The sequence below is a fragment of the Salvia splendens genome, chromosome 8 (genome assembly GCF_004379255.2).
Source record: "Salvia splendens isolate huo1 chromosome 8, SspV2, whole genome shotgun sequence".
In the NCBI taxonomy this organism is placed as follows: Eukaryota; Viridiplantae; Streptophyta; class Magnoliopsida; order Lamiales; family Lamiaceae; genus Salvia; species Salvia splendens.
In genome coordinates this window covers 5,623,393-5,648,740 of record NC_056039.1, presented here as the reverse complement: position 1 = coordinate 5,648,740, position 25,348 = coordinate 5,623,393, and the positions used below count along the sequence as shown (strand labels likewise).

Here is a 25,348-nt window from a genome sequence, read left to right as displayed (position 1 = left end):
TTCCAAAAAAAAAGGGAGATTTTGATTCAAAACTAATTTCATCCTTATTTCCTAATCAAAATTAATTTCATCCTTATTTCCTTATGAGGATAGCAATTTTATGAATTCGATGTGGCGTGATTGAAAGCCCAATTTTGAAGGCCTATTTAAAGTAAATAAGCACTAATAAATACATCGTTCTTCTTCCTCGTGTCTTCTTCTTCCTCGTGTCTTCTTCTTCTTACTTGCTTCTCCTTGTTCACGAACTCAGGTTAGTTCTCTTTTCCTTGGGTTTGATTACAATTTCTCAATGTTTTTTGCGTTTTTATTTGAATCAAGTTTTTATTTTTTTATAAAGCAATAGGGATCTGTTGTTTGTTTAGCTTTTCCGTCCGAATTTTAATACCATACTCCTAATATCTCTGATTCGAGACTGTTTTGGAAACGAATAAATATTTATTTATTCAACAATTAAATCCAAATTAATATAGTGTATTAACTTTTAATCTGGGACTCTTGTCCTAATCCTAGAAATCACTCGTGAATCAGATATGATCATGGAAAAAGACTTGAATTTGAATTTTAAAATTCGAGCATCTCTTCAAAGATTTGGTTGAAGTCAAAGTAATATTACTACAGTTTTTAAAGTGTTTTTTGTTAGTATTCGTAATCTATGCGGTGATATGGATATTTATAAATTTAGAATATAGTGTCTTATATTGCTAACACACCCATAAATGGTTAACTACAACTAAATGATTGATATTATATCCTCAAATCAAGAGTTATGATCATTCAATTCCGGATATCAATAAAATGAACAAAAAATATCAATTGGTGTATTTATATTAATTAACAACAAATTAGTTATAACTAACTTTTAAAAAATATCTCACAATTTTAAATGCACGCAACAATCTCAATTTAAATTTCGCATAACATATAAGATAATTTCATAAGGATTCTAACGAGATCTTACTTGCATAGGTTTCGATGACAAAATTTGAAAAAAATTTCTTGAATTTTCGTATTTTTTTATAAAACAGTAAATGTCAATATAGCTCTCATAATATGTCAACATAATACATATAAAATATCAATTCGAAATTGTGTTGACATACACTATATTGATATTTTGACCAAAACCTTGAATTTGGTAGATATTTTTATATTTTTAAATTTAAATAATAATAAAATGAATTTACGCATGACAATATCTAGACCACTAGATCTCTAAAGATCATATGATTTATAATTAGTTATAGTTAGCAATGTAGGGAGAGTTAGTAATTGATCACATCCCTAAGACCTATTGCCTAGTCTTGTAATTCGATTTATTTACTTAGATATTTATTTGTAACCATACATATTGTGAATATATGTGAACTCTTCAATAACATTGACTCTAATTCTTTTACTTGTGCCATATCTGGTATGTGGTAGAAAATTAGAAGGTGAGTAAATTGAAGGAAAAATGAATCAAGATTTTTGGAGATACCTACCCTCGGAAATCTTCATCAACATCCTATCGAGACTCTCTCTTGGAAACATCACAACTTGCAAATGTGTTTGCAAGCCATGGCTCAATATGATTGAGAGTGAGGATTTTATTAAGTTGGATCTTTCTGAATCGTCTCCCGTCCTGGTTGTCTCAATACGGGGCATTGATTCAAATTGGTTCAATGTTTTCAAATTAGACGTCTCCATTCCCGTGACAGCTTCAAATTGGTTAAATTTTTTCCAATTGGAAGCCAAGCACAAGCACAAGCAAGATCCAATCACCAAGTTTGATTTCCCTCACGCATCATCAATATTTGGTTCTGCCAATGGTCTGCTCCTTCTTAAAAATCTTATAAGCAATCCGTCTAGTGATCAACTTTATGTATGTAACCCGATCACCCGTGAATTTCTTGAGCTACATGCGCCTTGCCTACGTGACGTAGATGGTTATGGACTAGGAGTGAGCAAAATAAGTGGACAACACAAGGTTGTCCTTCTTAACCCTGTATACGGATGTCATGTATTAACTCTTGAAACGGGGTCTTCATGGAAACCTGTTTTCTTCTTGTATGAATGTTGTTGCGACAGCCCCATTGGTGCATTTGTTAATGGCAAGCTGTACTGGATAGTTACAAAATTGTGGGTTGATATTCATTGCATTTGCTGTTTTGACGTTGAGAGAGAGCGTTTTAGCACTTTTGATGTGCCTGTGGATGCTAAAAGAAGAGATTGTATCAAGTGGAGGTTGTATGCTTTGGGGGATTCCTTGTGTTTTTGTGATGATGAACCATATGAGAAGGAGATATGGAAATATGAACATGTTGAGAGATGTTGGAGCAAGATACCATTCATCGTGGAACGACCTTATTCAGGATTATGTTTCATCTTTAATAAGCCTCCCCCATTTTGACATTACAACCCACGTCTACAGCCTATCAAAGTTTACAGAAATGGTGACATGTTGATGTTATTTGAGGATAGGTGCTTTTTATACTACTCATACAAGAGGAGAAATGTTAGAGAAATTAGTTTGTTCGGCACAAAGGATGATGGTTGTTACAATATAAACTCCATTCTTCTCACTCCAAATCATCTTTCACTCAAAAGAGATTTGCATTTGGAGAATGTAATTTCATTTTAGTTTATTCAATATTTCTTTTCTTTCATTCTTATCGTAATCTACTTGTGTTATTATTTTTTACCATTTACCTCTATTATTGGTCCATTTAAATTAACTACCAAAAGTTTTTAGAGTTCGGTAATAGCTTTTGATCTGAAAAGTTCAATATATCGGCTGCAGAGATTTGGATCTCAACGGCTTTGCTTATTTGATTGAAGTTGAGACTTCAATTTTTGGTGAGAATACCAAATGGCAGTAGTCTTACTAAGCCTATTCGCATCCGTGTCTTAATATCATCTCTTAACCGTCTCATCCATTCACTATCTATGGGCCCCACTACATTTTTTATCTCATCTCTTAATTAAGCGACAACACGTCCATCCATCCATTAACTATTCATTTAATTTCATTTTTTATTTTTATTTCGAACAAATTCAATTAATATTTCATTGAAATATTAAATTAATACTAATAATTCATAAAATCATTAAAAACCACGAAAATTACAACATCCGAAAATACGAAAAATATCTAATTGAAATCCTAATATTTATAGAAGTGATTGTGGGCTTAAAATTAAAAAAAAAATCAAAATATTTGAAATAACAGCTAGTATTTTTGGGGATTTTTTTTTATTTTCGAATTTTTTCGGAATTAAAAAGAAACATTTTTAAGACGCCCACTCGCGGTCCGACGAGTGGGCGTCACGGCTGCACGGGAGCTCGCCACGTGGCCAACGCGCGTGGTGAGACAGCTCGCCAACCACCTCTTGGCGGAGGGACACGGGACGAGACGGAGCACCCACATCGGCGTCCCGATGCCGTATCGACTCTCCGGGACGAGATAGAGCCCGCATCGAGACGCCCGATGCGGATGCTCTAATGATTATTTGATACATACATATATATCCTACGACATATTTTAGGTTTGCAATTATAACTTGAAAATTGGTTCAAATCAGCTAGGAGCGAGAGACTTGAAAGCTATGCTGCAGCTTTTCTTCAACAAAAAAAATTACTACTATTTGAAATTTTTAATGAGATTGAACATGTGTGACATAAACTTAGCTGAGTAATTAAACTTCCATTTTAATTTCTCTGCATTTTAAGGAGGTAGTGGAAACTGATGTTTTAAATCCTCGGCAATATTTTCCTCCTTCGAGCCGCGGAAGGAGAAAAGAGAGAAGGAAATGAATGAGAGAGAAATTCTCTCAATTTCGTTTACCGATGGAAATTCAAACAAAAGGGGCTAAGAAATTAGTAAATAAGTTGGGCCAAGGTCCTTAATGTCTTAGGCTGAATTTAATTCAAGTATGGGCTCTCACTTAGTTTGCTTTGGGCCGGTTTTTAATTAAATGCTTTGGGCTGACTTTATTTGTTAAATGTTCTAAATAATTCCTTGATCTAGTTTTAAATTAAATCTTTGAGCTCGGATAAATTATCTTCTTCGCGTTTAAATCTTCAGATTTAATTAAGTAACTAATACTCGATTAGTAAGCTATCTGCAAGATGTAATTTTGGAGTGAGTAAGACATAAATCTTCGGATTGGTGAATTTCGAAGATTATGTTACGAAAATGAAAGGTGAGAAGATTATGTTATGAAAATGAAAGGTGAATTTCGAGAGGTTTAAGGGAGAACCCCGAGAAGAATAAACTAATTCCTTGATGACGTAATTCTTCTAATAATTAATCTTTCGATTTGATTAACATAAAAGCTAGTGAAGATAAAGCATAAGAACGAAATGCATGTCACGTAATTCTTCTAATAATTAATCTTTCGATTTGATTAACATAAAAGCTAGTGAAGATAAAGCATAAGAACGAAATGCATGTCACGTAATTCTTCTAATAATTAATCTTTCGATTTGATTAACATAAAAGCTAGTGAAGATAAAGCATAAGAACGAAATGCATGTCACGTAATTCTTCTAATAATTAATCTTTCGATTTGATTAACATAAAAGCTAGTGAAGATAAAGCATAAGAACGAAATGCATGTCACGTAATTCTTCTAATAATTAATCTTTCGATTTGATTAACATAAAAGCTAGTGAAGATAAAGCATAAGAACGAAATGCATGTCATCAAATCAGTGTCTTTCTTGAAACTAAAGTTAGCTTGTTATTTCTAAAAGAGAGAATAGCGAGGAAAGAATGTTGAGAAATGGAGAATGATTATGAAAACTTTGGAAAGCAAAAGAGGTGAACTTTTCTATCTTATATATTAATGTAGATGAAAATACGAAAATGTTTATGTTTATTATTTATGCAAATGATGTTGTTCTATCATAAATATTTATTTTTATGTGATTATATATATTTGTCCCAAGAAAATTTTGAATCGAATTCGGATCCCAGAAGGGCATCAAACCCTACTCAGACTAGTGTAAACAAACGGACCGTGAGCTATCGAAGGAATTGGTCGGCAGCAAATCCTACTCAGACTAGTGTACACAAACGGACCGTGAGCTAAAGAAGGAATTGGCCAGTCACGTGACCATGGAAGGTGGCCATTCTCGATTCACAAATGTTCAGATATCGTATTTTCCTAAAAGAACATAGATTGTAGTCGAACATAGAACTTTAGTAAGGGTTGTAGTCGAACATAGATTGTAGTCGAATATAAAACTCTCGAGTGTTACTACGATGACATGACAATATCTTCAATGTATTCTTTCGGCATTGTGTTCACTGTGTAGTTTTTGTACTCGGTCCTGCATTTATTTCTAAATGATAGGTTGGGTGATGATTGTGAACAATACTGGGTAAAAAGTTTTATGATTACGCTTTTATTCGAAGTACATACTCTCAAAGGTGCATGTCTTCATACATGTGATCGTGTTCATTCCGCTACGTACTAAGTCTTAGACAATGTCGCCTGTTCTTTTATACTTTGATAAATTTCTATTGTCGAGTAAGATATTCATTCAAGTCCGTGCGAATAAGAGTTAGGGTGTGTTTGGGAACATGGAATTGGAGCTATGGAATTGGAATTGGAGGTTCCAATTCCAATTTCATTGTTTGGTATTACAAAAATGTATAGAATTGGAATTGAATTATAATTCCAACATCTTCAATTCCATGATTTGAATTCCATATCAAAAGTAAAAAATTGGAATTTGAAATAGTCATAAACTTAGATGGCTTCACTACCCACTACACACATTTCACACACTTCACATATTGCACACACACTACACACAAACACACTTCACACCGTTTCACACACTACACACACTACATGCACTTCACACACTACACACACTTCACACACTTCACACGCTACACAAATTTCACACATTTCCAGCACTACATACATTTCACACATTTCCAGCACTACATACATTTCACACACTACACACAATGCACACATTTCACACACTACACAAATTTCACACACTACTCACATTTCTTGCATTACACATATTTCACACACTACACAAACTACACACGTTTTACACACTACACAAATTTCTTACATTTTCCACACTACACACACTACACACATTTCCCCCAATACACACATTTCACACACTACACAAATTTCACACATTTCCCGCACTATACACACTACACACATTTCACACACTACACACACTTCAAACACTACACACAATTCACACACTACACAAATTTCACACTATACACACACTACACAAATTTCACACATTTCACACTATACACACACTACACAAAATACACACACTACATTTTCTATATACCCTAATTTAGTAAGTTTAAGATAAATTTAATAGAAACCCTAATGTTATGCAAATAAGCAATAAATAAGGGAGAAATGTTGAAAGATTGAAGAAAACTTTCCGGAATATGACGGAAGATCGGCAAGAAATAGCCGAAATCGCCCTTTCTCTCTTTCTCTCGCATATAAAATGAAGCTACTGCCATTTCTCTGTTTCTCTCGCGTAGAAAATGAAGCTACTGCCTCTCGAGTCTGTTATATGCGAATTAGAGACGCATGAGCCTCATGCGTCTCTTTCTAAGACGCATGACGGTCATGCGTCACCTAATAAAATTAAAAAAAACAATGAAGCATGATAGATATGCGTCTTTACTTATGACGCATGACGCTTATGCGTCTTAAAAAAAATAAAAAAACAGACGATGCATGAGAGACATGCGTCTTACACAAAGACGCATGACCGTGATGCGTTTCATTAAAAAGGTGATGCGTGACCCTCATGCGTCTCTCCCAAAGCCGGAATAAAAAAAAAGTTCAGTATACTTATGGAATGTTATTTACACTCTAGAACAAGAAAAGAAATATCACAATTGAATAGGTAATTCTCTGCTGCTAGTTTGTGAAAAGGAGTATACCTTGAACGGTTTTTGAGAGAATTATCGATAGCTCCCTCCTTCGAGTTGGGTTCTCGATTTCTTGAGTAGAGATTGAGAAGGATCAGCCTTGTTGCAGAGAAACGAAATAGGAGAAAAAGCGATTGTGAAGGAGTATTATAGAGAGGAGGTGGTTGATAGATATGAGAGAGATTCATGGAGAGAGGGGGGCGGTTAATACGTGAGGAAGGAGTGTAAGAGATTTGTTTTCCCTTTTTTTTGTGTGATATTCATTAATGGAGAAAATCTTTGTAGAATATTTATTTAAAATTTGAACTAAGGAATAATTGGTGTCCAAGTCAACTAGGAAAATATTTAATTAGATTAATTTATTTTTTTTTTCTCTCTCTTTTTTTTTTCTTTTTTGGGATGTTACAGGATGCCCCAAAGAGGAGGCTATCTTATTGGAAACCTGCACACATGGACTTCCGATTCTTCTCACTTGGAAATCTATGGGCTATAGTATGCAGCCTTGTCACCACTCAGCAGTCGCATGCTATATTGGATCTTATTGAAGCCAAATGGTCGGATCTTGTTAGCAACATGCCGTTAAAAATTTGTTATCCAGCCTTAGAGGGTCAGGAATGGAGCATAATCACAGGAAGTGATCCAAAGAACACGTAATGTTTTCTTCTTTAAGTCTCTTGTTGCATTAGTTGGACTTTGTTTTTCACAGTATGATATATATTGTTGGTTTTTGTGCAGGCCTTGGTCTTACCACAATGGAGGTTCGTGGCCTACATTGCTCTGGCAGGTAAAGTCCAATCTGTTACACACACTTCTTGTTCATGCTAGTTTTGTTCTTGTTTTCCCATGGATTAATCTATCACAATTATTCTTCAAATTATAGAGTTGAATGTACTGCATAAACACGGCACAGTAATTTGCTGAGGGTTACTCTAAAAAAAGATTGTAGGCTCGAATGCATTTGAAGATATCTGCTTATGCTATCTGATTCACTTGTTTATGTTCCGCATCAGTCATCATTTGAATTCAGTGTTTCAAAATGACCCTATTGCAAGCAAGATATCAACTGGAAAAGGATTGTTGAGCAAAATTACTAGTTTTGGAAGACAATTATCCTAACCGTTGGACTACAAACGCTGGATGACATTTTATCATCAATTTCTGTATTTATTTTGAACTAGTATAATTTTAACAGACATTATCCATCGTTTCCTTCCTCTCTTCCGCCGTGTCAACCCTCTATCTCGTGGCGGCTTTGCCCAAATTCCGCCTGCAGTTCCCTTTAGACTCCCTCGACAAAAAGTCTCCAATAATTAATAAAGAAAAAAGGCCACCTCCACAAATCAAGTGAGCAACTAGATCAACTGTTTTTCTGTTTCAGAAAATCTCTCTCTTTTTTTTAATTGTGCGAATTGGGAACTTTTTAGATACGGGTGTTTGGCTTCTCCAGTTTTTTCCTATTGGTGAAATAAAAAATTATGCGGTACTTGAAATGAAGGCGATGGCATGATTTTTGCAAATCGCGTGAGGTTTTTTTTTGTTTTCGTTTTTCGTCACTTTGCTACCGCCGGATTATGCAGCTTTATTATTTCTCTGATTAGGGTTTGTTTGGATTGAGTCATCAAGCAACGCATGCGAAAAGGGGGATACAGCACTACGAATTGGAAAACATGATAGGTTTTACTATACTAGATTGAACTAGTTCATTTGCTCGACCCATGGTCTATGTTGAATTGTATCATACTCAAACTTAGAAATTGATGTTTTGTATTTATACATTTATGTATTGGTTTGTTTGTCTTGTTTACATGTTGTCAATGGTTATGTCATTTATTTTTGTAGGAATATTGAAGCTCAGACGATTGCCAAACTATATTTTCACAGTTCCAATGGCTGTCTCACCCTCGGAAGCAGCCCCTCGAGTTTTGCCTGGGCCGGTGCCATTTCAGGTCTTTAGAAATTTGAGATCAGCTTCACGGCTTTCCTTCAAGTATGGTAGATAAAATGATGGATCCTTAATTATCACAAAAGAACCAAGGCAATTGGTTAAATTCTTTGCGTTGCAATTGCATCGGGAGAGAAAGTGCTCAAGAGACTTCTAGAGAGGACACAAGTAAAAGATTGGTTAATGATATAGCCAAGGATCTTGATGATCAAAGGTTTGAAGCAGCACAACATTTGAAACGTGAGAAGGAAGGCCTTCGGCGTGGTGATGAAGCTGCATTTGATACTGCAGTTGGCCAAACTATTAGTAGAACGGATGCAAATTCTTTGGAGGAAGAAGCGTGGAATCTATTGCGAGCATCAATGGTGTATTATTGTGGCAGCCCAGTCGGGACCATTGCTGCAAATGATCCAAGTGACTCGAATATGCTTAACTATGATCAAGTGTTTATACGTGATTTTGTACCTTCGGGAATTGCGTTCCTGTTGAATGGAGAATATGAAATTGTTAGGAACTTCATCCTTCACACGCTTCAGCTGCAGGTAATGTGATGTTCATTATTCTGATTAGCCATATTTGAATATGCCACTTACAGGCCCTTAACGCTACTATTGGTTCTCTTATATCACAGTATTACTATCCAAAATAAATGAGTTATCCATTTTATCATGTTGGTTACTTTTGGTGGCAACATTATCACCAATTCTATGCTTTGAAAGGAAAGCACGGGGTTATTTGATTTTATTAATTACTATAAGGCATCACACTCGCACATTACACTTTTGCATGTTCATGAGCTATCTACTGACTTTCTCTGTGCACTCTTAGGGCCACTGGAATTAATTAATGCATTCCAAGTTGTATTTACTTATTATATGTACATTAAAGTTTTAGAAATCCAATTGCTCTTTACATTGTTTTGTGCTGCCTGGTTCATTGGTTGCCATGATTGCATCTGTTTTTAAATAGTTGTACATAATAATGCAAGCTTCTAAATTATAGGAGTACCTGTCAACTTTAATCTGGATCTGAAATATTAAAGATTTCCTTTATACCCTGCATTGGTGCTTTTCACATTTCCTGGGCTATAGAGAAATTAAGGTACAATGAAAGAGAAAGGTGATTGATGTATGGCTAAAGACTAACAGTGGAACATCATAAAAAATGATCATAGCAAAATTGACTTTCTGTATTTTTGGTCTTGCTGATTTTTGCTTTGAATATATGAACAGAGTTGGGAGAAAACTATAGATTGCCATAGTCCTGGACAAGGACTAATGCCAGCAAGTTTTAAAGTACGAGTTGTGCCACTAGATGGTGATGATTCTGCAACTGAAGAGGTGTTAGATCCTGACTTTGGAGAGGCTGCAATTGGTCGGGTGGCACCAGTTGATTCTGGTTTGTACATTTTGCTCCCATTCTGACATTTCTGACTATCTGGACATGTTGAAAATCATTACTGTGCTGCTCAGGTTTGTGGTGGATCATATTGTTACGTGCATATGGAAAAAGTTCAGGTGACCTTTCTGTCCAGCAAAGGATTGATGTACAGACTGGCATTAAGATGATTTTAAAGCTCTGTTTGGCAGATGGTTTCGATATGTTTCCAACCTTGTTAGTTACAGATGGCTCGTGCATGATAGATCGCCGTATGGGAATCCATGGCCACCCACTCGAAATTCAGGTTTTCTTTATTCTTTCTTCTATTGTATGCCATGGCTATAAAATGCCTTATTATACAAGGTTTTCTGTCCTCTGTAGCAAAATGTTCATATGTAAGTGTTCATGATTAAATGAAATTGTTCCCAGCCCTGCGCCTATTTGATCCTAGGTCAAGAAAGATACTAAGCGTTGGCTGTATATCACTAAGACTTTGCTTTTAAGAATCTTAAGAAAGAGATTCCTAGTAGTATTTATCTAATGAAACACAATTACTGAATTTTAACCAACTAACTTTAAATTATGCATAGATGTGCTTCCATCCCCTCGTTTTCTTCTAGATGGATCTTTTTTCAGCTTCTAATTTTATTTGGTGGAAACATGATATTTGATCCCCATTTGGACTTTTCAGTTAGTATTCCTTTTGATCTTGCAGGCATTGTTCTATTCAGCTCTGCTTTGTGCACGTGAGATGCTTGCTCCTGAGGAAGCTTCTGCAGACCTCACGATGGCACTGAACAACCGGTTAGTTGCTTTATCAATTCACATCCGGGAGTACTACTGGATTGATATGAAGAAACTGAATGAAATTTATCGATACAAGACAGAGGAGTACTCATTTGATGCAATCAACAAGTTCAACATCTACCCAGATCAAATTTCTCCCTGGCTTGTGGATTGGATGCCCCAAAGAGGAGGCTATCTTATTGGAAACCTGCACACATGGACTTCCGATTCTTCTCACTTGGAAATCTATGGGCTATAGTATGCAGCCTTGTCACCACTCAGCAGTCGCATGCTATATTGGATCTTATTGAAGCCAAATGGTCGGATCTTGTTAGCAACATGCCGTTAAAAATTTGTTATCCAGCCTTAGAGGGTCAGGAATGGAGCATAATCACAGGAAGTGATCCAAAGAACACGTAATGTTTTCTTCTTTAAGTCTCTTGTTGCATTAGTTGGACTTTGTTTTTCACAGTATGATATATATTGTTGGTTTTTGTGCAGGCCTTGGTCTTACCACAATGGAGGTTCGTGGCCTACATTGCTCTGGCAGGTAAAGTCCAATCTGTTACACACACTTCTTGTTCATGCTAGTTTTGTTCTTGTTTTCCCATGGATTAATCTATCACAATTATTCTTCAAATTATAGAGTTGAATGTACTGCATAAACACGGCACAGTAATTTGCTGAGGGTTACTCTAAAAAAAGATTGTAGGCTCGAATGCATTTGAAGATATCTGCTTATGCTATCTGATTCACTTGTTTATGTTCCGCATCAGTCATCATTTGAATTCAGTGTTTCAAAATGACCCTATTGCAAGCAAGATATCAACTGGAAAAGGATTGTTGAGCAAAATTACTAGTTTTGGAAGACAATTATCCTAACCGTTGGACTACAAACGCTGGATGACATTTTATCATCAATTTCTGTATTTATTTTGAACTAGTATAATTTTAACAGACATTATCCATCGTTTCCTTCCTCTCTTCCGCCGTGTCAACCCTCTATCTCGTGGCGGCTTTGCCCAAATTCCGCCTGCAGTTCCCTTTAGACTCCCTCGACAAAAAGTCTCCAATAATTAATAAAGAAAAAAGGCCACCTCCACAAATCAAGTGAGCAACTAGATCAACTGTTTTTCTGTTTCAGAAAATCTCTCTCTTTTTTTAATTGTGCGAATTGGGAACTTTTTAGATACGGGTGTTTGGCTTCTCCAGTTTTTTCCTATTGGCGAAATAAAAAATTATGCGGTACTTGAAATGAAGGCGATGGCATGATTTTTGCAAATCGCGTGAGGTTTTTTTTTGTTTTCGTTTTTCGTCACTTTGCTACCGCCGGATTATGCAGCTTTATTATTTCTCTGATTAGGGTTTGTTTGGGTTGAGTCATCAAGCAACGCATGCGAAAAGGGGGATACAGCACTACGAATTGGAAAACATGATAGGTTTTACTATACTAGATTGAACTAGTTCATTTGCTCGACCCATGGTCTATGTTGAATTGTATCATACTCAAACTTAGAAATTGATGTTTTGTATTTATACATTTATGTATTGGTTTGTTTGTCTTGTTTACATGTTGTCAATGGTTATGTCATTTATTTTTGTAGGAATATTGAAGCTCAGACGATTGCCAAACTATATTTTCACAGTTCCAATGGCTGTCTCACCCTCGGAAGCAGCCCCTCGAGTTTTGCCTGGGCCGGTGCCATTTCAGGTCTTTAGAAATTTGAGATCAGCTTCACGGCTTTCCTTCAAGTATGGTAGATAAAATGATGGATCCTTAATTATCACAAAAGAACCAAGGCAATTGGTTAAATTCTTTGCGTTGCAATTGCATCGGGAGAGAAAGTGCTCAAGAGACTTCTAGAGAGGACACAAGTAAAAGATTGGTTAATGATATAGCCAAGGATCTTGATGATCAAAGGTTTGAAGCAGCACAACATTTGAAACGTGAGAAGGAAGGCCCTCGGCGTGGTGATGAAGCTGCATTTGATACTGCAGTTGGCCAAACTATTAGTAGAACGGATGCAAATTCTTTGGAGGAAGAAGCGTGGAATCTATTGCGAGCATCAATGGTGTATTATTGTGGCAGCCCAGTCGGGACCATTGCTGCAAATGATCCAAGTGACTCGAATATGCTTAACTATGATCAAGTGTTTATACGTGATTTTGTACCTTCGGGAATTGCGTTCCTGTTGAATGGAGAATATGAAATTGTTAGGAACTTCATCCTTCACACGCTTCAGCTGCAGGTAATGTGATGTTCATTATTCTGATTAGCCATATTTGAATATGCCACTTACAGGCCCTTAACGCTACTATTGGTTCTCTTATATCACAGTATTACCATCCAAAATAAATGAGTTATCCATTTTATCATGTTGGTTACTTTTGGTGGCAACATTATCACCAATTCTATGCTTTGAAAGGAAAGCACGGGGTTATTTGATTTTATTAATTACTATAAGGCATCACACTCGCACATTACACTTTTGCATGTTCATGAGCTATCTACTGACTTTCTCTGTGCACTCTTAGGGCCACTGGAATTAATTAATGCATTCCAAGTTGTATTTACTTATTATATGTACATTAAAGTTTTAGAAATCCAATTGCTCTTTACATTGTTTTGTGCTGCCTGGTTCATTGGTTGCCATGATTGCATCTGTTTTTAAATAGTTGTACATAATAATGCAAGCTTCTAAATTATAGGAGTACCTGTCAACTTTAATCTGGATCTGAAATATTAAAGATTTCCTTTATACCCTGCATTGGTGCTTTTCACATTTCCTGGGCTATAGAGAAATTAAGGTACAATGAAAGAGAAAGGTGATTGATGTATGGCTAAAGACTAACAGTGGAACATCATAAAAAATGATCATAGCAAAATTGACTTTCTGTATTTTTGGTCTTGCTGATTTTTGCTTTGAATATATGAACAGAGTTGGGAGAAAACTATAGATTGCCATAGTCCTGGACAAGGACTAATGCCAGCAAGTTTTAAAGTACGAGTTGTGCCACTAGATGGTGATGATTCTGCAACTGAAGAGGTGTTAGATCCTGACTTTGGAGAGGCTGCAATTGGTCGGGTGGCACCAGTTGATTCTGGTTTGTACATTTTGCTCCCATTCTGACATTTCTGACTATCTGGACATGTTGAAAATCATTACTGTGCTGCTCAGGTTTGTGGTGGATCATATTGTTACGTGCATATGGAAAAAGTTCAGGTGACCTTTCTGTCCAGCAAAGGATTGATGTACAGACTGGCATTAAGATGATTTTAAAGCTCTGTTTGGCAGATGGTTTCGATATGTTTCCAACCTTGTTAGTTACAGATGGATCGTGCATGATAGATCGCCGTATGGGAATCCATGGCCACCCACTCGAAATTCAGGTTTTCTTTATTCTTTCTTCTATTGTATGCCATGGCTATAAAATGCCTTATTATACAAGGTTTTCTGTCCTCTGTAGCAAAATGTTCATATGTAAGTGTTCATGATTAAATGAAATTGTTCCCAGCCCTGCGCCTATTTGATCCTAGGTCAAGAAAGATACTAAGCGTTGGCTGTATATCACTAAGACTTTTCTTTTAAGAATCTTAAGAAAGAGATTCCTAGTAGTATTTATCTAATGAAACACAATTACTGAATTTTAACCAACTAACTTTAAATTATGCATAGATGTGCTTCCATCCCCTCGTTTTCTTCTAGATGGATCTTTTTTCAGCTTCTAATTTTATTTGGTGGAAACATGATATTTGATCCCCATTTGGACTTTTCAGTTAGTATTCCTTTTGATCTTGCAGGCATTGTTCTATTCAGCTCTGCTTTGTGCACGTGAGATGCTTGCTCCTGAGGAAGCTTCTGCAGACCTCACGATGGCACTGAACAACCGGTTAGTTGCTTTATCAATTCACATCCGGGAGTACTACTGGATTGATATGAAGAAACTGAATGAAATTTATCGATACAAGACAGAGGAGTACTCATTTGATGCAATCAACAAGTTCAACATCTACCCAGATCAAATTTCTCCCTGGCTTGTGGATTGGATGCCCCAAAGAGGAGGCTATCTTATTGGAAACCTGCACACATGGACTTCCGATTCTTCTCACTTGGAAATCTATGGGCTATAGTATGCAGCCTTGTCACCACTCAGCAGTCGCATGCTATATTGGATCTTATTGAAGCCAAATGGTCGGATCTTGTTAGCAACATGCCGTTAAAAATTTGTTATCCAGCCTTAGAGGGTCAGGAATGGAGCATAATCACAGGAAGTGATCCAAAGAACACGTAATGTTTTCTTCTTTAAGTCTCTTGTTGCATTAGTTGGACTTTGTTTTTCACAGTATGATATATATTGTTGGTTTTTGTGCAGGCCTTGGTCTTACCACAATGGAGGTTCGTGGCCTACATTGCTCTGGCAGGTAAAGTCCAATCTGTTACACACACTTCTTGTTCATGCTAGTTTTGTTCTTGTTTTCCCATGGATTAATCTATCACAATTATTCTTCAAATTATAGAGTTGAATGTACTGCATAAACACGGCACAGTAATTTGCTGAGGGTTACTCTAAAAAAAGATTGTAGGCTCGAATGCATTTGAAGATATCTGCTTATGCTATCTGATTCACTTGTTTATGTTCCGCATCAGTCATCATTTGAATTCAGTGTTTCAAAATGACCCTATTGCAAGCAAGATATCAACTGGAAAAGGATTGTTGAGCAAAATTACTAGTTTTGGAAGACAATTATCCTAACCGTTGGACTACAAACGCTGGATGACATTTTATCATCAATTTCTGTATTTATTTTGAACTAGTATAATTTTAACAGACATTATCCATCGTTTCCTTCCTCTCTTCCGCCGTGTCAACCCTCTATCTCGTGGCGGCTTTGCCCAAATTCCGCCTGCAGTTCCCTTTAGACTCCCTCGACAAAAAGTCTCCAATAATTAATAAAGAAAAAAGGCCACCTCCACAAATCAAGTGAGCAACTAGATCAACTGTTTTTCTGTTTCAGAAAATCTCTCTCTTTTTTTTAATTGTGCGAATTGGGAACTTTTTAGATACGGGTGTTTGGCTTCTCCAGTTTTTTCCTATTGGTGAAATAAAAAATTATGCGGTACTTGAAATGAAGGCGATGGCATGATTTTTGCAAATCGCGTGAGGTTTTTTTTTGTTTTCGTTTTTCGTCACTTTGCTACCGCCGGATTATGCAGCTTTATTATTTCTCTGATTAGGGTTTGTTTGGATTGAGTCATCAAGCAACGCATGCGAAAAGGGGGATACAGCACTACGAATTGGAAAACATGATAGGTTTTACTATACTAGATTGAACTAGTTCATTTGCTCGACCCATGGTCTATGTTGAATTGTATCATACTCAAACTTAGAAATTGATGTTTTGTATTTATACATTTATGTATTGGTTTGTTTGTCTTGTTTACATGTTGTCAATGGTTATGTCATTTATTTTTGTAGGAATATTGAAGCTCAGACGATTGCCAAACTATATTTTCACAGTTCCAATGGCTGTCTCACCCTCGGAAGCAGCCCCTCGAGTTTTGCCTGGGCCGGTGCCATTTCAGGTCTTTAGAAATTTGAGATCAGCTTCACGGCTTTCCTTCAAGTATGGTAGATAAAATGATGGATCCTTAATTATCACAAAAGAACCAAGGCAATTGGTTAAATTCTTTGCGTTGCAATTGCATCGGGAGAGAAAGTGCTCAAGAGACTTCTAGAGAGGACACAAGTAAAAGATTGGTTAATGATATAGCCAAGGATCTTGATGATCAAAGGTTTGAAGCAGCACAACATTTGAAACGTGAGAAGGAAGGCCCTCGGCGTGGTGATGAAGCTGCATTTGATACTGCAGTTGGCCAAACTATTAGTAGAACGGATGCAAATTCTTTGGAGGAAGAAGCGTGGAATCTATTGCGAGCATCAATGGTGTATTATTGTGGCAGCCCAGTCGGGACCATTGCTGCAAATGATCCAAGTGACTCGAATATGCTTAACTATGATCAAGTGTTTATACGTGATTTTGTACCTTCGGGAATTGCGTTCCTGTTGAATGGAGAATATGAAATTGTTAGGAACTTCATCCTTCACACGCTTCAGCTGCAGGTAATGTGATGTTCATTATTCTGATTAGCCATATTTGAATATGCCACTTACAGGCCCTTAACGCTACTATTGGTTCTCTTATATCACAGTATTACCATCCAAAATAAATGAGTTATCCATTTTATCATGTTGGTTACTTTTGGTGGCAACATTATCACCAATTCTATGCTTTGAAAGGAAAGCACGGGGTTATTTGATTTTATTAATTACTATAAGGCATCACACTCGCACATTACACTTTTGCATGTTCATGAGCTATCTACTGACTTTCTCTGTGCACTCTTAGGGCCACTGGAATTAATTAATGCATTCCAAGTTGTATTTACTTATTATATGTACATTAAAGTTTTAGAAATCCAATTGCTCTTTACATTGTTTTGTGCTGCCTGGTTCATTGGTTGCCATGATTGCATCTGTTTTTAAATAGTTGTACATAATAATGCAAGCTTCTAAATTATAGGAGTACCTGTCAACTTTAATCTGGATCTGAAATATTAAAGATTTCCTTTATACCCTGCATTGGTGCTTTTCACATTTCCTGGGCTATAGAGAAATTAAGGTACAATGAAAGAGAAAGGTGATTGATGTATGGCTAAAGACTAACAGTGGAACATCATAAAAAATGATCATAGCAAAATTGACTTTCTGTATTTTTGGTCTTGCTGATTTTTGCTTTGAATATATGAACAGAGTTGGGAGAAAACTATAGATTGCCATAGTCCTGGACAAGGACTAATGCCAGCAAGTTTTAAAGTACGAGTTGTGCCACTAGATGGTGATGATTCTGCAACTGAAGAGGTGTTAGATCCTGACTTTGGAGAGGCTGCAATTGGTCGGGTGGCACCAGTTGATTCTGGTTTGTACATTTTGCTCCCATTCTGACATTTCTGACTATCTGGACATGTTGAAAATCATTACTGTGCTGCTCAGGTTTGTGGTGGATCATATTGTTACGTGCATATGGAAAAAGTTCAGGTGACCTTTCTGTCCAGCAAAGGATTGATGTACAGACTGGCATTAAGATGATTTTAAAGCTCTGTTTGGCAGATGGTTTCGATATGTTTCCAACCTTGTTAGTTACAGATGGATCGTGCATGATAGATCGCCGTATGGGAATCCATGGCCACCCACTCGAAATTCAGGTTTTCTTTATTCTTTCTTCTATTGTATGGCATGGCTATAAAATGCCTTATTATACAAGGTTTTCTGTCCTCTGTAGCAAAATGTTCATATGTAAGTGTTCATGATTAAATGAAATTGTTCCCAGCCCTGCGCCTATTTGATCCTAGGTCAAGAAAGATACTAAGCGTTGGCTGTATATCACTAAGACTTTGCTTTTAAGAATCTTAAGAAAGAGATTCCTAGTAGTATTTATCTAATGAAACACAATTACTGAATTTTAACCAACTAACTTTAAATTATGCATAGATGTGCTTCCATCCCCTCGTTTTCTTCTAGATGGATCTTTTTTCAGCTTCTAATTTTATTTGGTGGAAACATGATATTTGATCCCCATTTGGACTTTTCAGTTAGTATTCCTTTTGATCTTGCAGGCATTGTTCTATTCAGCTCTGCTTTGTGCACGTGAGATGCTTGCTCCTGAGGAAGCTTCTGCAGACCTCACGATGGCACTGAACAACCGGTTAGTTGCTTTATCAATTCACATCCGGGAGTACTACTGGATTGATATGAAGAAACTGAATGAAATTTATCGATACAAGACAGAGGAGTACTCATTTGATGCAATCAACAAGTTCAACATCTACCCAGATCAAATTTCTCCCTGGCTTGTGGATTGGATGCCCCAAAGAGGAGGCTATCTTATTGGAAACCTGCACACATGGACTTCCGATTCTTCTCACTTGGAAATCTATGGGCTATAGTATGCAGCCTTGTCACCACTCAGCAGTCGCATGCTATATTGGATCTTATTGAAGCCAAATGGTCGGATCTTGTTAGCAACATGCCGTTAAAAATTTGTTATCCAGCCTTAGAGGGTCAGGAATGGAGCATAATCACAGGAAGTGATCCAAAGAACACGTAATGTTTTCTTCTTTAAGTCTCTTGTTGCATTAGTTGGACTTTGTTTTTCACAGTATGATATATATTGTTGGTTTTTGTGCAGGCCTTGGTCTTACCACAATGGAGGTTCGTGGCCTACATTGCTCTGGCAGGTAAAGTCCAATCTGTTACACACACTTCTTGTTCATGCTAGTTTTGTTCTTGTTTTCCCATGGATTAATCTATCACAATTATTCTTCAAATTATAGAGTTGAATGTACTGCATAAACACGGCACAGTAATTTGCTGAGGGTTACTCTAAAAAAAGATTGTAGGCTCGAATGCATTTGAAGATATCTGCTTATGCTATCTGATTCACTTGTTTATGTTCCGCATCAGTCATCATTTGAATTCAGTGTTTCAAAATGACCCTATTGCAAGCAAGATATCAACTGGAAAAGGATTGTTGAGCAAAATTACTAGTTTTGTGATACTAACAATCCCATGCTCTTATTTGCTGTATATCATGGTTGCTGTTATGTGAACACACAGACTACAACCGGTGTTACTTACTTCCCTCTATGACCAATAGTTGAACTGCAAGTTCGTTTTGTTTTTCTAATCCTTGAAATCTTTGGTCTTTCAGCTGACAGTGGCATGCTTAAAAATTAATAGACCAGAGATTGCTGAAAATGCAATCAAGATTGCTGAAAAACGTCTGGCAAAGGATAAGTGGCCAGAGTACTACGACACCAAGGGAGCAAGATTCATAGGGAAACAGGCGCGACTGTTCCAAAGCTGGTCTATTGCAGGTTATCTGGTGACAAAACTCCTCATGAAAAACCCAAGTGCTGCTAACATTCTAGTGAAAGTTGAAGATGCAGAGCTTTTGAATGTCTTCTCGTGTGCACTGAATGCTAATCCAAGGGGAAAACGTCGAAAGGGACCCAAACAGAGCTTTATCATATGACTTGCTGCTATATAATCCCGAGTATCTTTCCACTTGTGGTTGCAGATTTTTAAGCCGGCAAGAAATCTCATCATGTTTTTTCATGAGTTGCCCCTCAAATTCTTGTGTCAAATTCTAAAGTCACTATACATAAAATAAGCCCTGATATGTATATGTATATGTATATTAAAGTGACAATCTGACTTGCTATATCCTATCAACATATATTTTACAAATGAAAATACAGTATAAAATTTCACTTCCAACTACATATAGTACTACTATACACAGACATAATCTTCAAATAAACAAGATAAAAATAATCATATTAAGGAGTCATTTAAAATTAGATAGGATTTCTTTTACATTTTCTTGATTATTAATTAAATTTTTGTAACAGTGAACATTATAAATTAAATTTACTATGGTAGTGTTTGGTTTCATAGATAAAATGGTACCGAGATATATTCTAAGATTAAATTGTAAAATTATTTTTGTTATAGAGTTGAATATAAGTAATTATCACATGATTATTCATTTAAGAATTGAGTTGTGGGATTCAATGTCATGAATCGAACACACTACATATTTTATCTCGAGATATAATCTTGCAAACCTATATGAATGATTACATATTATTTTAAAATATAATTGTAATTAATAATAATAAGATTATCTAAAAGTTCATTTTGTTACATTAAATCCTCTCTATTATATCATGAAATTAAGTTATGAAGTAATTAAGTTATGATCATACTTTTTATTTATGCAGATTGTCTTATATAGTACTACTACATATCAAGAAAAAAGATAAGCAGTTCAATCAAATTTAAATGTCTAGAGTAATATGATTATTCTTTTTTATTATTCACTTAAAGATTATGTATATATGTTTATTTACATAAAGATTAGCATAGTTTCCATAATTTAATATTATGCTTTATCTGAAAAATTAAATATGTTTCCATAATTTATATATTTAGTTGGAAGTGAAATTTTATATATTACCACTTATTAAAAATGTATTAATAAGACATACCCAATGAGATTGCTATGTTGGTATACTATCACCACTGAATATTTTTTTCAATTACGAAATGTATACCAAATTCTATTTCTTAATTGTCAAGATTTATGATCTCCGAAATTTCTCAAGGAGCAAAGAGTTGTAACGCTCCAAAATTTAAAAGTTGATTTGAGTGAGTACAATAAGAATAAAATAATAGGAGTACTATAAATTTTTAAAAAATAACGGTATATAATTTTAAATCAATCTGTAATATACTCCCTCCGTCCCGCACTACTCGCACATTTCCTTTTGGGTACGGAGATTAAGGAATGAGTGATAGACAAAGTCAACAATTACGACTGTAGGTATAAATTGTTACTAAAAATGGAAAGAGTGCAAATAACTTGGGACGCCCAGAAAGGAAATAAGTGCAAGTAGTGCGGGACGGAGGGAGTACTAAAATATGAGAAGTTAAATAATGTTCGGCCTTTTCATTTTAATTGTTACTTAGTGCATGCATAGTTATTGAGTAGTTAGTTGTTAAAACTAGATAATCAGTTGGGTTATCTTTAGTTACGTAGTAAGTGCGACCAGAAGAAATAACAAAACACACCCTCTCTCTAGGGATAACACAGACACACTCAAAACACACACTCTCTCTTCTCTAGGGATTTCAAAGCTCAAGCTTCAACACCCAAGATCAGATCCTAGCGAAATTAAGGTAGGAATTCTAGTGTCGAATTCTAAGTCACTATAAATAATGTTTTTTTAATTAACTATGGTCTTCCGCGAATTAATTACCATATCTGTGTGTAACTTCTTAGCCTCACGAAATGTGCCGCCAAATTCTATTTCTAAATTGTCTAGATTTATGATCCCCATCACAACTGAATGTTATAGTAAGCTATTTTAAATGCTTGTGTATTGATTCACGTTCTTGGAGGGGAGGGCTTAAAGCCCTTACCCATTCTTTTTGTTTCTTCTATTGTTAACATTTTTACAAAAATTGAAATGTATCTTCAGCCCTTGCCAAACTAAAGTGGTTTAAGACTAAATCATCATAAGTTGTATGGTGAGAAGGGGATGAACAATCCAGAAATAAAAAATTGGAGAAGATGAAATGAACTACAGTGGCTACTGAGGTGGATTGAGGAAGAAGATGACATGATGAAATAAGTTAATACTAAAATAATTAATATTAATACTAGTATTATTCTAAAATTTTGCTTGTGCTTAATGTGACAAGGTGTTCTGTTTCTTAAAAAAATGTCGGTTCATTTGTTGGCCGTTGATTTAAATTACATGTGCAATACTTTCTTAAAATTCATTACAATTTGTTTGAAGTATACTACTATGGATTTCTTTGAAAAATGTGCTGTGTTAAATTTGTGCTGTAGATTTAAATTACATGTGCAATACTTTCTTAAAATTCATTACGATTTGTTTGAAAAATGTGCTGTGTTAAATTTGTACTTTTATTTAGAGTGTTAACTAAATTTCAAATTCCAATTAATGAGTTCAACAAAATTTAAATTTTCTTCTCCACTACAACTCTTTCGTGCATCATAATTTACTAAGTATTATTTCAATTTTCTTTGCAAATAATCTATGCAAACTCAAAATTGGTTTTCTTAGTGACTTTAAACCATAAGATAAGATTTTCTCTTTTTTCCATTTAATTTGCAAAAATATTCTATTTTATTTTTACTATATATTTTTATTATAAAAATTACTCCATCTGTTTTCAAATTTTCATTTTGATATGTCCACAAAAATTAGTGTCATTTTTATTTATGGAATTTTTTTCACGAATTTTCTCCTTCTCTCTTGTGCTTTACCCACAGTGTCTCTTTAAACTTGTTCGGTCCACAGGTAAGACTATTTTTAATTTCTCGTTGGCCGTACTAAGTAAAGGTCCTGCCAACAAAAATTCTTACGTCCGCCCTTGATTACCTGTTGTAACATAGTTACTGATGTTACAGTTTTGGTCGAAACTAAGCTGTTCTTTTGCTTACTTGTTTTGTAGGACTAAATCAAGAAAAGAAAAGAGATTGTGAGGTGAAATGGACGAAAGGGATGGTGAAATTATTATGAAAGTGGTCGACTGGAAGAAAAGGATGCGGGAAAGGTTGCAGGATGTCTTGGGTGTGGAGGGTGACCTCAGCCTTGATAAGCTAGACAAGACACGTGATATACTCGTTGCATTGAAGCGTTTGAAACTCAACAAAGATGAAGATACGATCTCCTTCGAGGTGCCAGAGAGGTTCAAGTGCCCGCTATCCAAGAAACTCATGAGGGATCCCGTCCTTCTTTCCACTGGACTGGTTCAATTTCCACTATTTATCTTATAGTTTATTTAGAATTAACTTATGATTTTCAACTTGTTTGGAATTGTGAGTGTGTTAATTATGGTTATGTGTGCCAATGCATGGGCGTTTTTATGTTCTTTGTTTGGTTATTGGAGGGAGAAATTTTAGGATTGCTATGTGCATATATGGTCTGGTCTTATGCTGTTTATCAAGTATGTTCACATACATATTTGAGTATATTCTCGTTCTCTTGTCGATTTTCTATCTTTTTCTATTACATATTTTAGTTTTGTTTGTTGATAAGATACTTTAATATGGCAGACATATGATCGTGAAGAGTTGCTTAAATCTGAGGATTTGATACACACACCACCCTCACCTATAATCAGAAATCAACGGATGCGCGGAATGATATCCACTTGGTGCCAAAATCGGGCAATCGAAATAATACCACGGTGTAATCCCGAGACACAAGATTTCATATGCATGATGCAGATGATTTCATCCGCGTCATCATTGAAGAAGCAACTTGAATATGCCGTCAAAGTGGAAAATGTAACACATTTTTCGCATTCTCGGGTCAAATTTCTTGAATCGGAAGATTCTGTAGTAGTTCTTGTCCGTGTCCTGTCTGAAGCTAGCACCAAGCATGAAGATTTGCGCGAGAAAATTCTCGAAATTTTCTGGAACATATGCATTGATAATGAAACAAAGAAACGTGTTGCCGAAACTCCCGGTGCAATTGAGTTACTCGTGGACAACACAAGACACGGAAACAACAGTATGTTGAGGACTCATGCTATTAGTACACTGGAATTATTGTCCAAACTTGACTCGATCAAGGAAATCATTGGTCAATGTGGTGTCTTTCACTACCTCATAGATCAATTAGGAGCTCATGGTGAGTGGGACCGGGCAGATACTGTAGGTTTGATTCGTGATCTGTGTACCATCCCGAATAACATAAAAAGAGCAATAGACGAAGGTTTAATAGAAGCTTTAGTGGAATATATCGATGGTGGTGGTGAAAGCACCATGAGCTTAATGTTTTATCTTCTTGAAACACTTTCCCTCGATATCAATGTGACACGCAGGATATGCAATATCAATCTCGATGTCAATCCAATTCAATGGTTGTTCAGTACAATAAAGTATGCTGGCACTCCAACCACTAGAGGGCGGATTTTGGCTATCCTGTACAATATCCTATGCAATCATGATGACATGTGGCGGATGATTAATAGTATGGAAATGTCATATGGCAAGCTTTCATTACTCTTGCAAGAAGGTACTCCTGAGGTCTCGTTAAATGCCAGCAGAATCTTAGAGCTGGTGGCCAGGTTGAAGGCCGGCTAAGTTGAGATTTAGAGCTTATGGTGTTGATTAGTTATTTAGTAGCAACCTTTTGTAGGGTGAAAGAAGTATGAACACAAGTGTTACACTACTTTCTATATGTGTTGAACATCGGATTTCTTTGCATTATTGTTGGAAATTAATGGATACACTTTGCCCTCATTCTGGCTATCTGGGCATGTTCAGCATCATTAATACTGTGCTGCTCAGGTTTGTGGTGGATCATATTGTTATGTGCATGTGGAAAAAGTTGAGGAAACCTTTCTATACTTAATGATTTTAAAGCGGTTTAGATTTCTTTATTCTCTCTTTTTATACTTTTTTGTGTTTTGGTTGCTGTCATGTTCGTTCATATGCAAGCGTCCCGTTGGTCCTAGGTAGTAAAAGTTTGCTGTAGAGTGTAGATCATCACTAAGATTAGGCTTTGATGGATCTTTTATCCCCATTTGGCCTTTTCAGTTAGTATATCTTGCAGGTATTGTTCTATGCTTGCTGCTGAGCATACAACAATACCTGCAAGATATACTAACTGAAAAGGCCAAATGGGGATAAAAGATCCATCAAAGCCTAATCTT

General features: G+C 36.0%; 3 protein-coding genes and 2 pseudogenes across 3 annotated transcripts; all 5 read left to right on the top strand.

Moving 5' to 3' along the window:
• Positions 1–216: 216 nt before the first annotated feature.
• On the top strand, positions 217–2,389 carry LOC121745645 (F-box protein At1g67130-like). Its single transcript, XM_042139629.1, has 2 exons — positions 217–250; positions 1,423–2,389. Exon 2 carries the CDS (start codon positions 1,454–1,456, stop codon positions 2,387–2,389), a length of 936 nt encoding a protein of 311 aa, XP_041995563.1. The 5' UTR covers positions 217–250; positions 1,423–1,453.
• Positions 2,390–7,334: 4,945 nt separating this feature from the next.
• Positions 7,335–12,835, top strand: LOC121745470 (annotated as a pseudogene).
• On the top strand, positions 12,681–15,322 carry LOC121745644 (neutral/alkaline invertase 3, chloroplastic-like). Its single transcript, XM_042139628.1, is given in 6 exon segments — positions 12,681–12,740; positions 12,811–13,278; positions 13,969–14,134; positions 14,209–14,420; positions 14,832–15,105; positions 15,108–15,322. Coding segments are annotated over 6 exon segments (1,395 nt in total).
• Positions 15,323–15,860: 538 nt separating this feature from the next.
• LOC121745468 lies at positions 15,861–20,356 on the top strand (annotated as a pseudogene).
• A 1,341-nt stretch (positions 20,357–21,697) lies between these two features.
• On the top strand, positions 21,698–24,933 carry LOC121743867 (U-box domain-containing protein 9-like). The gene is made up of 3 exons (XM_042137249.1): positions 21,698–21,832; positions 23,138–23,435; positions 23,742–24,933. Exons 2-3 carry the CDS (start codon positions 23,175–23,177, stop codon positions 24,774–24,776), a joined length of 1,296 nt encoding a protein of 431 aa, XP_041993183.1. The 5' UTR covers positions 21,698–21,832; positions 23,138–23,174; the 3' UTR covers positions 24,777–24,933.
• The last annotated feature ends 415 nt before the right edge of the window (positions 24,934–25,348 follow it).